The 14755-nt window shown below is 38.4% G+C and overlaps 1 protein-coding gene across 1 annotated transcript in view; it reads left to right on the top strand.

The window, feature by feature from the left end:
- Positions 1-1793: 1793 nt before the first annotated feature.
- LOC109929936 (rod cGMP-specific 3',5'-cyclic phosphodiesterase subunit alpha-like) overlaps positions 1794-14755 on the top strand; it is a 58925-nt gene continuing 45963 nt past the window's right edge. Inside the window, exons 1-2 of the mRNA XM_048603947.1 lie at positions 1794-2359; positions 10964-11154. Of these exons, the coding sequence (XP_048459904.1) occupies positions 1892-2359; positions 10964-11154 (659 nt within the window). The 5' untranslated portion in view covers positions 1794-1891. The remainder of the gene's footprint in view (positions 2360-10963; positions 11155-14755) is intronic.

The following is a 14755-nucleotide window of genomic DNA, read 5'->3' on the forward strand; positions in this document are numbered from 1 at the left end:
ATGCTTTTTCTGTGTCTGTGTGGCTTTCCAACAGGTGCTCTGGTTTACTCCCAAAGTCCAAAAATGTACAGGTAATGTGGATTGGTCATGCTAAAATGCCATTAGTGTCGAGGGATGTGTAGACTAGGTGGATTAGTCATGGCTAATGTGGCATTACAGGAAAAAAAATGGGTCTGGGTGGGATGTTCTTTGGAGGATCAGTGCAGACTCTGTGGGCTGAAAGGTCTCAATCCGCACTGTAGCAATTCTATTCTAAAACCCACCTTTCTACTCGGGAGTGATGAATGTACCAACAAAGAGGAGGACGAGACATAAAACTCAAAACTGACTATGCCTCCAGCAGGAATGTTGAGAGTTTACCAATTGAATTAGTTCCAGAAGCGTTTCAAAATATTGGTAAATTTTACACTATTTGGCAAGTTTTAAAATGTTTATGTATATTAAAAATCACTTACATAGTAACTGCTACCATACAACCACAAAAACATTTAAATGATACAGTCATCTTTAGATGACATTTTTAATGATTTGCTATCAGATTAGTACACTTTACAAACAATTCTTATTTTTGAGATAAACAGATTTTCAACTGTATCAATAAAATTCAACTAAGGGCTACATTTTATGTGTGAGTTTGTTCCTCTCAAACTTGTGTAATTAAACCTGCCTGAACATGGCAGGCTCATCAGGCAATTACATTGGCTCTTGAATTGATTTGAAATGGGACATGAAGAAAGAGTCAGGGCCTCCGATGGCACTGTGTGCAGGAGATCGCCTTACCCACAGCAAAGCCACAACTTGGCCTGTACATTTGGCATCAACTTCAACTGCCACATACCAAATTGTAAACATGGCAGCCTGAGGCCTCAAGGTATAATCAATTGGCCACTTAAGGGCCTCAGATGGCTGATAAGCAAAGAACCTGCCCAAAACCTGCTTCACAATGTGTAAAATATTCACAATGAAAGGCAGGATTTGGGGGATGCAAGCATCAAACAACTATAGCGTCCAATTTTATGCACGTTCCATGTACCCCTCAGCCCCTCACAGTCAAATTCTACCCAAATTTTCCTCTCAATCATTTCCAAAGCTGAAGCTTTTATAAATTCATAATTATACACGTATGCAAATGCTTAGATATTTTCACTACTGCATCATAAGGATAACCTTGTACCCACAAGGCCTATATCTACTAACTTAATCCTCAGATAAAGAAGTCTTATCCCATTATAAGCAGTTAAATCAACAAGAGATGACAGGAGGATTTTCAATGCAAACCCAGTTCAAGTACCTTCTATTCTTTGTTTAGAAAGTAATGATTTAATTTTAATTTAAAGAAAGTGCAAGCAGAATTTGAAAATGTAACCATACATGGATAATGCAGCATGTAGGAATGGAGATTTCCAAACTGGTTCCAATTTTAACAAAGATTTTTATAAGTTTCTTATGCTACAGGAGCTTTTGACATATTAAGTGAATGATATAATAGCTGTGCCTGATACAATAAGTGTACATTCAGTTGTTTTCAGTTATTTAGTACAGTTAAATAGACATTGGGGGCTAGCACTCAATTGTGATCTACATGAATGATCATCACTTAACACTAAAATATATCTCGGTTTGATCTGTTCGAGGCTTAATCAATGTCAGGTGATGTTAAGGTGTAATCCTACTTTCACCTTCAGCATTACTGAGAAAATGTAATTGAAAGCGATTGAGTGCTGCACCTAGCTGTGGATCTGTGTAGGTGGTTAGTAAGGCTACTGTTACCATGAAATATTGTTACTCCTGAAGCCCTGAAATGGAATGAATGATCATATATTATTAGTTTATTGCAGGAAATTAATTTTTCTATTGCAGTGGGTAAAGTCAGGAAACAACGTATCCCAAAATGAATTCGACCAAAGAAGAAGTGGAGAAATTTTTGGACAGTAACCCTAATTTTGCCAAGGAATACTATGACACAAGACTACGATCTGTACATATTGCTAACATGCTGGGATCTCAAGAATCAAATGTGGACTACAGTACTTTCCAGGAGGTAAACTGTGTTGAGGAAAGTGAAATTATTTTTGAGCTGATTCGAGACATGCAGGATATTAATATGGAAAAGACAGTGTTTAATATACTCAGAAGAATTACATTTCTCATTCATGCAGATTGTATGAGTTTGTTCATGTACAGATCCAGGAATGGAACTCCTGAACTTGCCACTAGGCTATTTAATGTTCAAAAAAATTCTGTTTTTGAAGATTGTTTTGTTTCACCAGATTGTGAAATAGTTTTTCCTCTTGACACTGGAATCATTGGATATGTGGCTCACACTAAGAAAACAGTGAATATCCAAGATAAAAATAAGGTACTACAAATACTTGTTAAACATTTGAATAATGCTCTAATCTAATGAAAAGTATTTAATATAACAGAAAACATGTAGGTATCTATACACTCTGCACTGCAATTTAAAATGTTGATGGAGACACTATTTCCAGGCAAAAGCCAAGGGAATTTACTGCACTTATTTTTCAGTGATGATTATTCTTGTGAAAGCCAATGTATGTCACATAATGAGAGAAAGCCAAAATACAAAGCAAATAAAGCAAAAAGGAATCTTCAATGGAAGGTGTACAGAAGTAGCAGGAGATATCAAAAGAAGATAGGACAAAAGAGACAAAGAGGAAATGAGAAGCAGACAGAGAGAAAGGGTAGGCAGAGGCACACAAATGATGATGCAGAAAGTGTGAAGGTAAAGAATGAAAAAATGAGGGAGACGGAGTGTAAAAACAGCGCAAAATAGACTAGAAAAAGATGTACAAAAATATCTATGAACAATCCAGAAAAAAATAAACTAACAAAAATGTAAGTTAATTTTTTAGAACAAACATAAATGTGTTTATTTCTGTTTTAAGCAATTTAACTTCAAGAGGAAAGTTTGAAAAATAACTGTAACTGTTACAATGTAATTTTGTTATCAGAAATCAACAGACGGTACGCAATAAAATAATTCTCCAAATAAGTTTTCATTTGATAAGTCTTTGAAAATTATTACTTGTAACAGGTTTTCTGCTGGGAGTAGATAAAGTACTGTTTGTAATGTATGTGAAAATCCTATTGAAACATCAGCAAATTTTTCAGCATAAAAAGTGTACAGAGCTATGCAATTTTTGCAGTGTTTATGAAAGGCCTTTGCAGTTGAAATGGAAATCTGAAAAAGGGTACATTAAAGCGTAAAAAAAAATTAGCAGATTAGATTACATGAACACAAACTTGAATGCTTAGAGAGGATGCAGAATGTTATACTTAAATACACTGCAGCAAAAGCCCCATTATTTACTAAATTAATTCTCTTTGCAACTTTGTGGAATGCAAGTTTCCACACTTGAATTCTGTAGTTAAAAGTTATGTAAGTAGACAGAAAATATATGTAATGATTTTTAACTTATCGCATCTGCAAAGGACAAATTTCTATTTCGTTATTAATGAAACAAAACAAGTACAAAACTAAATTCCATGCAAATACTGTATGTAACAATAAACTATAGTGGTAACCATTATGGCCTACAGAGGTTTTATTGGGAACTTTACTGCTACACTAATATTTTGGCTTCTTTATATATCTATATTTTAGATTTAACTCCATATGTAAAAAAATATATAATCTCATGCATCATCATGCATGCAAGTAACAAAGCATTCGTAAAAATACTACCCTTGCATAACTTCATTCAATTGAAAGAAGAAAGTTAACATTATCTTGGAAAGTAAAAGCAAAATTGCTGGAAGCTCAGCAGGTCTGGCAGTATCTGTGGAGAGAAATCAAAGTTAATGTTTTGGGTCCAGTGACCCTTCCTCAAAACACAGATGGTTCATTTTCGGGTCACTGGACCCAAATCGTTAACTCTGATTTCTGTCCACAGATGTTGCCAGACCTGTTGAACTTTTCCAGCAATTTTTGTTCTTGGTTCTGATTTCCTTTCAGTTCCTCAGTTTTTATTATCTTGGAAAACATTTTTTGCCCTTAACGTAGACATTAATGCAATTACTGTAGACATTACGTAGCTGTTGAGCTGATTATTTTAATCCTAGCTACAAACTATGTATAACTGATTGTAATACATTTAAAAAAAAAGCCCTGAGTTTGGCAATGTAATTTGAAGGGAGATTATGGGAAGTTACTAAAATGTGAAAGAAGTTGTTATTTGAAGCATTTTAGGAAATGCTAGAGTGCAATCTTGCATTCAAGCTTTAAGGTTTTGGCTGTATGACTGGTTCATTCCCCCTTTATGATGTTATATTTTGTAATTCAGTTACAGATTCTAGATACAATACTATTTATAATAAATACTACAGAAATCTCTTAATAATGTCAAATATGTGCTTATCTAAATGAAATTTAAAATGTGTTTTACTAACTGGAGGTATATTTTAACAAAATGTTAACACATGATTCTTATTGAGAGAAATTTCCACAATCAGTATTGGTCAAATATTTGTAACAAAATAGAGGCAGTGATGTTATAAATGTGAAGTTATTCACTTTGGAAGCAAAAACAAGGAGGCAGATTACTACCTAAATGGCCATAAATTGGGAGAGGGGAGTGTGTAGTGGGACCTAGGTTTCCTTGTGCACCAGTCGCTGAAGGTAAGCATGCAGGTGCAGCAGGCGGTAAAGAAGGCAAATGGTACGTTGTCCTTCATTGCGAGAGATTTCAAGTACAGGAGCAGGGATGTGTTGTTGCAGTTATACAGGGCCTTGGTGAGGCCACACCTAGAATATTGCGTGCAGTTTTGGTCTCATTTTCTGAGGAAGCATGCTCTTGCTCTCGAAGGAGTGCAGGAAAGGTTTACCAGGCTGATTCCAGGGATGGTGGGTCTGATGTATGAGGAGACATTGACTAGGTTAGGATTGTTTTCACTGGAGTTCAGATGAATGAGGGGGTTCTTATAGAGACTTATAAAATTCTAAGAGGACTAGATAGGGTAGATGTAGAGAGAATGTTCCCGATGGTGGATGTGTCCAGAAACAGGGGTCACAGTATGAGGATTCAGGGTAGACCATTTAGGATGGAGATGAGGAGACATTCTTCACCCAGAAAGTGGTGAGCCTGTGGAATTCATTACCACAGGAAGCAGTTGATGCCAAAACATTGAATGTATTCAAGAGGCGGCTAGATATAGCACGTGGGGTGAATGGTTTCAAAGGTTATGGGGAGAAAGCAGGATTAGGCTATTGAGTTGGGCGATCAGCCATGATCTTGATGAATAGCAGAGCAAGCTCAAAGGGCCAAATGGCCTCTTCCTGCTCCTATCTTCTATGTTTCTATGTTTAGAGAGGCCTTACAGTTGTTGGCAGTCTCAAAAGATAAAATCATTTAATTAGGGCATCATAATTAGCTGTGGAAAAAAAATCTGCTGGAAATACATAAGGCTAGTTAGCAATTGTAAAATGATAAGGCAAGTTATTGACATTTCAAATTTGTATAATACACAAGATTATATCATTTAGACTGTTGTCTCATAAAGACTTAATCATACAAACTAATCCTGTCATACTTGCAGATACATGGATTACCTTTGTAGGTCGTACCCTACAAGCTGATTTAATGGAACCTCTTTGTCAGCACAGTTACAGTTATAAATCGTACTTTTTTCATAGCGTTTTGCATTTTATAATCAGGAAACTAAACCACATGATTATGTGCTAAACTATCTCAATCAAAAGAATAGTTTTCAATGTATTCATTTCAAAATAAGCTTGCAAAAGCAAAAAGATAATCAAAAGCTATTGTACTTTTATAGTTAAATCAAATGCTGTACATACATCTCAGATATAGTGTGTATTTTCTTATTCAGTATTACTATCAAGCTTTTTTGATTGAGAGATCAATAACTCATTATCAAATAGTAGAATGATACACCATGTTGTTAAAAAGGTCATTTGGACTAATATTTTTGTGGCTATATGTTTCTAGACAGGTTCATTTTTCCCTTTGACTTGCTTCCTCCCTATTTCTAGCCTTTAGTATTATATTTTCTGAGATATTCAGAGATAGTCATCATATTCGTATGTTAGGAATATTAATATATTTATTTATGACTACTATTAAGTATGCTATTTTTTCTGGTACTGTGGGTGATATTCACTATTATGCTTTTTCTTATTCTAATACGTTCACTCAAATTTCCTGATATAGTTTGAGATAGTTACAACTATTTCCTTGTAGTTAGAATTTTAGTTTCTGTTTTGTGCATATAGGATAGTTACATCATTGTTTTCCAACGTAGTTGTCTATGTAAGCAACAGGCAAAGACAATTTCAGTATTGGATTGAAGGGTGATGTGTTTGCTACATTTCTAGGCACAGATGTGGTTTAGGATCACACTAATTGTGTTTTGCAAGGCACAGGTATGTTTGAGCTAGTACTGACTGTATTAATTGGGGTAGAAATGCGATTGTGATGGGGACATAGGAATACATGAGACCATGATGAAAAAGGCCCAAATTACAGATCAAAACTGAGGCTCTAACATTTTTATGTTGAAAAATGAGAAGTAAATCCCTGAAGAATAGAATATGTGGTGCTGCGTGAGATCCAATAATATTATATAGCATTCTAAGTACCATTGATAATGATAAATGTCTCACTCATTGTTAAACATTGTCACTCCATTGGTGTTGATGGCAACATCCAATGGAAAAACAGCCAAATGATTTATGATTGCTTAATATTTTGTGTGACATAACCTGAAGTTGTAATCAAGAAACAACATTTTGTAATTATGTAGACAGTTAATAACCTACACTTGACATCATTATCCACATGACTCTAGGGAACCTATAGACCAAGACCACCAAAATTGGAAGTGAAGTATTGGCAAAAAGAGTCAAATGTTTCAAGTGTCTCCGATAAGCCCAGATGGAAGTCAAGAAGAAACAATGGAAGGACCGTATGAACATTCAAGAATCCCATTAATCCATTTCAGAAATATCACATGACCCACCTATGGCAGGGTTTGTAGATCTAATATTAGATTATTTAGTCATCTCAGGTCCAGCATCACTGGAATGGAAGAAAGTGATCCTCAATCATGAGGGCTGCCTAAGAACTGCTGCCTATTTGTAAAATGAAAAATGTCAGTGTTAGAATCTTATTTCATTTAATCTGACCATGGCTCCTGATGACTGCCCATCGCGAATTTTAAATAAGTTGGTGTAAGGGCGAAAGGTGGTGGAGTCAAACAATAAATTGGATTTCTTTGCACAGGGGCTATAAGGGCCAATGGCAGTAGATAGAAGGGCACATATCATCACAATGATATGAAGGGCTCAGGGTTGGGGGTGTTAATGGAGTCATGAAATGGCATGATTTGGAATGAATGGGGCTAATTATGAACCAATGGCTGCCATTCACAATCTGCCAGCTGTGGAATGTTGCCCAAATTGGGATTCAGTGCCAAATTTTCTTTAAAAGTGCACAAGTGATTCAAGACGTAGGACAGCCCAGATTTCATACAAGTGAAAAGAAATGCCACAAGCTTAAAATGACTGTTGACAATATTTTCATGAATCACCTCTTGACAAGTTAACATTTTTTTTTAACATGCAGAGAATCCTCCAATTTTTTAAAAGGATCTAGTGGACAGAAAATTTTCACACAAATATAATGTATCCATATAAGAAGACCACATGTGACCTTCCCAACCTATCACCAATTCAACACAAACAAAAACAAAGTTGCTGGAAAAGCTCAGCAGATCTGGCAGCATCTGTGGAGGAGAAAACAGAGTTAACGTTTCGGGTCCGGTGACCCTTCCTCAGAAACGTTAACTCTGTTTTCTCCTCCACAGATGCTGCCACACCTGCTGAGCTTTTCCAGCAACTTTGTTTTTGTTCCTGATTTACAGCATCCGCAGTTCTTTTGGTTTTTATCACCAATTCAAGCCTTAAGTAGGCCAAATAAGACCTCACCCATGCCACTCTGATTAACTGCCTTCCTGAGGGAGCTTGCAATTCAGGGGTCATATCCCACTCTCTGAGCTAGGAGGCCTAGGTTCAAGTGCCATCTACAAAAGAGGTGTGTAAAAACATTTCTGACAATACTATGGCTTTAAGAGGTGTATTTTGTCCTTTTTTAATGAAGAGAGGGTGGGGCAGAGGTACCAAGCTGTCTGTTTCAATCCAATAAAGTAAACAGCTTATGAGGCCTTGGGTCTTCTTTTTTAAAGTTGAAACAATAGAATCCCTACATTGTGGAAACAGGCCCTTTGGCCCAACAAGTCCACACTGAACCTCACAGCATCCCACCCAGACCCATCCCTGAATACTGCAGGCAATTTAGCATAGCCAATTTACCTAACCTGCACATTTGTGGATGGAAACTGGAGTACCCAGAGGAAACCCATGGAGAATGTGCAAACTCCATGTAGACAGTTGCCTGAGGGTGGAATTGAACCCAGGTCCCTGGCACTATGAGGTAGCAGTGCTAACCACTGAGCCACCATGCCACCCTATAGAATTGGCATAAAGAGGTGGTGTCAAGCTCGACAGAACCAGGATTTTAGTTTAACTTTCAGTAGTTGCTGGGGTCTTGAAGCTGGATGTGGAAGCTGTTATTCCACTCCCTGTTACAGTTAAAAGCTTGGGTTCTCTTCTTGCTGCTAGAATTGCATGTGAGACAAAATATTTTACTGAATTTGTGTTTGCCAAGGGTGTGTTTATCGGATGTTACTATATTGGAACAGTTGCTGTTTGGTTGTTGAATAATCTAATCCAATAGAGTTAAGTTATTCCAGTTCTTCTTTCTTTTGTTAGTGTTTGAACTGTAGTATAAGAATAAAGTCTGTTTTGCTTCATACCTGGCAGTTTGATCAATCAAATTGCATTTGGAACACAATGCCTTACACTTGTCCTCTAAAAATAAGAAAAAGTTGGAGCCTAGGCTATCTTCCCAGTATATTTTGCTATGTTTTTGATGATGGTATTCCAACAATAGTATTAGATGCAGAATTCCAAGATTCTGACCAATATCAATACAATAATGGCAAAGTATTCTGGAGCCAAAATGTTGTATTACTTGGAGGATAAACTGGAGCTGATGACATTCCCTTGGCCATGACAGATATTTGTGGTGATTGCATGATACTTGAGAAGTTAATGCGGAGGTGAAACCTTTTCTTTTAACAATAAAGCAATATGAAAAATGAACACTGTACCCTCACAAAGTGGATTCTGGAAAACCATGTCTCATTTTGTGGTTTCCACTGATAGGTGTAAGATCTGAGAAATTGGCCCATGCAGTCATTATTCTGGTTTGGATGGGTGTTTCACATATAGACCCTGTGGAATCCCCATCAGAACAGGCTCCAAAGCAGTTGCTTGGTAAATTGACACTTGGATCCCTCTGAATGTATCTATTTAAATTGGCAAATTTGGAGATTTCTGATGAAATTGAGTAAATAGTTACTAGAAAAAGTTAATTTATTAAATACATAGTCTAACTCCTGAGTGACTATTCAATTGACTCCATATTTACATCCCTCAGCCCCAACTACACCTCCCCAGGCCAGCGACACCCCCACCTCCTGATGTGACAGAATATGATATGATGTTTCAGCCCTACTCCAGACCCAACACCTGTTTTCCTAACCGCTGATCCCCAAATGCCACCCCAACACTTAGCCTCTCTGATGACTGACCACCCTCTCCCATTCCCCTCCTTCCCCTTTCACTAGTCCACCTTGTTCTGGATTAGTTCCTTTTTTTCCTCTACTCCTCTTTCCCCCACTTCAGACCCAGCAAAATCCTGGAATTTCATTCTTAATGGCATTGTGGGTCAACCTACAGCAGCTGGATTGCAGCAGTTCAAGAAGTCAGCTCACCACCACCTTCTCAAGGGCAACTAGGGATGAGAAATAAATGCTGGCCCGGCCAGCGATGCCCACATCCCACTGATGAATTAAAAAAAACCTTCTTCCCCTGCTCTGGACTAGTCACCCCTTCCCCACTTCACTCTTTTCTGGATCCACTGTCCCAAAACCCTTCCCCAACATCTGGACTTTTTCCCAACTGGCACCATCCAACCTGGCACCTAATGATCATAATTGAAATGAGATATTTTTCTCCAAATTATTGCATCAAGTTCATCAGCTCCAATCCATTGTGTGGACAATAGAATGCTTGAAAACTGTCTTTATACAACTGATACCGATTGGAGAGAGAGCCATAGGGAAGTGCTACAGAGCAGGCTGGGACCAACGCCACAGAGGCAGAGATTGACCAGCAGTAACAAAATAACACTGTCTCTAATTGACAGTCAAAATGAGCTAATTCATTCAATATCTCAGGCACAATTTCATTTGAAAGATCGGAAAATTCCAACCTCCATTTGTATTCAAGGAACCAAGAGGGAATCCTTCAAGTCTACAACATTTTCAACCTCAGTCTTCAAAACTAGTGAAATGGATGGAGTTTCTTGTTACTCTGTTAGTAAAATAAGTACAGGGTACATTTTTAACATGATCTTTTCTTGTATGAATTTAGGAATTGTATTTTTGTTATGATTACATTTCAGGCATTGCAAAAATAAACATTTATGCTCTTTAGCTGCTAGAAAACATGCTTGTCACAGACTTTACAAATATCAAAACACTCCTTCTCAAAAATACATTTTGTTACAGTTATCTAAGAGTAAGAAAAGTGGTGTTGGGTGTAGGGGCAAGTTATACCACACACGCTGCTCCTGTCTATTAAACCTTAGTGTTCTTGGTTGAACCCATAAGACTTTAAGGCAGAAAAAGATCAGATTCTAGGATCAGATATAATAATTATTATTTCTACAGGTTCTTGGTTTTGGTGATATGTTTTGAGAGTGTCCAACTGGCTATAATTTTCATACATGGTATTTTAGATTGATCATTGAAAATTTCATTTAGTTATATTAACTGACTATTTTCTGTATTGTAGGATGAACATTTCTGTGATTTTGTGGACACCCTGACAGAGTATGAAACAAAAAGTGTTCTGGCAACTCCAATAATGAATGGAAAAGATGTAGTTGCCGTTGTAATGGCTGTAAACAAAGTAACGGGATCACAATTCACCACCAAAGATGAAGAAGTAAGAATTTGTTTTGCTTTGTTTTGTACACATTCTCGGTATCCACAGATTTTAAAAATTAAAACTTTAAAATTCAACATCTTTTCCAGAATATCTTCTGGTACCACAATAATGGGTTTCATTTTTGTGACAGAAAAATTAGGCGAATGAAAATGTTAATAGCTTTCTGTCCCATAATGATTACAGTATAATTTTCACTACTGGCCAGGGCCTTCTCACAATATATTAACTGATGCAGTTTGAGGATATTTAAATATCTATAAAATAAGGATGAACATCACTGGAATTCTGAAAACCATGAATTTTGCCTCCAAGGTACCAGAAATAACCAATCCTTCAACACATTGTTTTTATTTCACCCTGTTGTCTACCTTAGCCTTTTTCCACCCATTCTAGAGCTGCTCCCAGAGGTAACCTCAGGGTTGGCCATTCCTGTGGTATGGAAGTCTCACAGGATTGAAGTGGCTTTTCTACTATTGCAGTTTGGTGATGGGAGGGAGCTGCTGCTGACTACATATTTTAAAGTTGTGCCTCAGCAGCTTTGCTTCCTGTTCACTCTTTGAGTAGTTCTCTAGGGATGAGAAAAGACAGCTTTTCCTATGTCTACTCCTGCTCTCTCCATTTTATTAAGTCATAAATCTTCCTTCACTGGCCACCAGGCTTCTTGGTCTTATGATTGCTTTCCAATCCTGAAAGCACTTAGACAGTGGTTACACCCAGGGCCTCAGATATCCAGTATGCAGGATGCAGTCTGGTCTGGCCTGCACTTATAACCAAGGCTTCAATCTATCTTGGTATAGTAACTGATTGATTGCTGATTGTTGCAGGAGTGGAGGGCTGTTACAGCTGCAAATGCCACAATCTGCAAGATTCTTTCAATAAGCAGAAAGTATATTTAAAGTAGAAACTAATAATTGTTTGATTATCAATGGCGTAAAGGGTTATGGATAAAAGATTTTGAAATACTGATTGGCCATGATCATATTAAACGCTGGGGTAGGCTCAATGGACTGAATGACCTATTCTTGTTCCTTTTGGTCTCTTGACGTTACTACAAATGATAGTCACAGCTGTCAATTGTCATGCATGCTGAGAGATTGACTCAAGTGTCTATGGTGAGTATATGGTCATTGGCAGAGTGTTCCTGGAACATCCTACTTAATAGATTTGTAGCTTTAGAATTAGGGGTACAGGTAGCTTACTGGTCTGCGTCTTTTGGTAAACTTGTGTTTTCTCAATTACTCCATACCCTTCTTGCTCACTTATACTGTGAATGATTCACAATGTCCCAGGAGAAAGTTTTTGAGTTGATAAATAAATGTGAAAGCATGTGATAGAGAGGATGATGCCATGAAGACCAAGGTAGCAGAACACAAATGAAGATCTTGGTCTGAAGCCTTCTGTATGGTCTTATCCTAAACACGCACTTCCTTATTGTCATTATTTTGATCCAAAGTTTAAAAAATTGTTTCCAGGCAAACACTTGACCTTCTCCTCTAAAGGATGCAGTTCTCTAGATCTAATTTGCTGGCTCTGGTACTTTTACCTTTCCATTTTGTGCAACTTGCTTTTGTGACAAGGTTGAAAGAATTAGTTAAAGGCTAACTTTTGAGGAATTAACTTTCAAATGCTATCAGACAGCTGATCGAATAGATAGAGATAACACAGTGTGGAACTGGAGAGGCACTGCAGGCCAGGCAGCATCAGAGGAGCTGGAAAGTTGACATTTCAGGTCGGGAACCTTCTTCAGAAATGGGGGAGGGGGAAGGGAGCTCTGAAATAAATAGAGAGAGGAGGGTGGGGCTGGGGAAGGTAGGTGGGATGGTGATAGGTGAGTGCAGGTAGGCAGTGGTGGGGTTTGGTCAGTGAGGTGGGAGGAGCAGAAAGGTGGGAGAGAAGATGGCCAGGTTGTGTCAGGTTGAGGCAGGGATGAGAGGAAGAGTTGGTCATGGGATGAGGCAGGGGTTGGGGAGATTTTGAAACTGGTAAAGTCCACATTGAGACCATTGCGTTGTAGGCTCCCAAGGTGGAATATGAGGTGCTGCTCCTCCAGTTTCCGGGTGGTGTCATTGTGACACTGGAGGAGGCCCAGGATGGACATGTCACCCAGGGAGTGGGAGAGGCAGTTGAAATGGTTCGCAACTGGAAGGTGTTATTTGTCGTGAGCAGAGTGCAGGTGCTCTACAAAGCAGTCTCCGAGCCTCCGCTTGGTCTCACCAATGTTGAGGAGGCCACATCAGCAGCAGCGGATGCAGTAGTTTTGGTTTCACTCTGTTAAAATAGAGTAAGGGCATTTACAATTATGCATACAAGTATTTGATGCCAGGAGGTTACAAATATGCTAAGCTGCCAGGTTGGTGACCCCTTATAACAGTGCAGTGCTCCTGCCCTCTCAACTTATAGTTGGTGATTAAATTAACATCAAGGCCTTGAAGGAAGCCTGATTGAGGAGTGATGTCAACTTCTACCTAACCCTGCCTGCCTGTGCCTTCCACCACTTTCCTTCCCCAGGCATTTGTGTTGGTGGTGTTGGCAATGAAGGTGTGTGGGTCTGATCATCAGGTTACACTTTGATTTGTCATCTAGAGATAGTAAGAACCGCAGATGCTGGAGTCAGAGATAACACAGTGTGGAGCTGGAGGAACACAGCAGGCCAGGCAGCATCAGAGGAGCAGGAAAGAAGATCCCGACTCGAAACGTCAACTTTCCTGTTCCTTTAATGCTGCCTGGCCTGCTGTGTTCCTCCAGCTCCGCACTGTGCTATCCTTGATTTGTCATTTGTCTCTTTCTCATCCTTATGAGCATCTTACCTTTACCATTCTTCTTGGCTCTTATGTAAAATATTCTTTCTGTCATGCCCACTCAAGTGCCAATTTTCAAACTGAGCTATCTTCATGCCTTGCCTTGCTCAGTGTCTGCACTGAGCAAATTTTTATCAGGAGTTTCAGCTACGTCTTGTATCATCATGCTTCTCTCCTGTGAGTTCACTATTCTCTTATCCTCCTCCATTTCCTCAAGGACAGTGTCCAGTCTTCCGTGTCACATAGCCTCACTACTCCCATTGTATCAATCACATGGTAAAGACATCTCTGACCAGTCCTCTGAATTGTTTTCCATTCACATTCATTTTCCCTCTCCAAACATTACCTTCTTGAGGTATGAAACTAACCCCTATTTAGCTACAGTAGAAACATGATAAGTTAAATCACTTATAAATTTGTGTTAAGCAGAACTTCAAGATAGCAAGCAAGCTCCAATTAAAACTGATTTGCTTTCAAATGACAAAGAAAAACTCATTGAACATCCAGTGACACATCACATACGCGAAAAAAATGTCTGTTTCAATTTGCTCACTCCATATATTGTTCTGAATTTGTACAGTAAATTAGATCTGGAAAAATTCCATAGCCTGCTCTGCTAAATGTGCTGTCTTTGAACAAGTCCACCATGTTGTCAATGCAGTCAAACATGTATTTCCTGTTTATCTGCTGCAGCGCAAAATCAAAATCCTGCAGTATCTCTGACAACAAAGTGCAGGGCTGGATGAACACAGCAGGCCAAGCAGCATCATAGGAGCAGAGAGGCTGACGTTTCGGGCCTAGACCCTTTTCTGATGAAGGGTCTAGGCCCGAAACGTCA

The sequence above is a fragment of the Rhincodon typus genome, chromosome 12 (assembly GCF_021869965.1).
Source record: "Rhincodon typus isolate 14 chromosome 12, sRhiTyp1.1, whole genome shotgun sequence".
Classification (NCBI taxonomy): Eukaryota; Metazoa; Chordata; class Chondrichthyes; order Orectolobiformes; family Rhincodontidae; genus Rhincodon; species Rhincodon typus.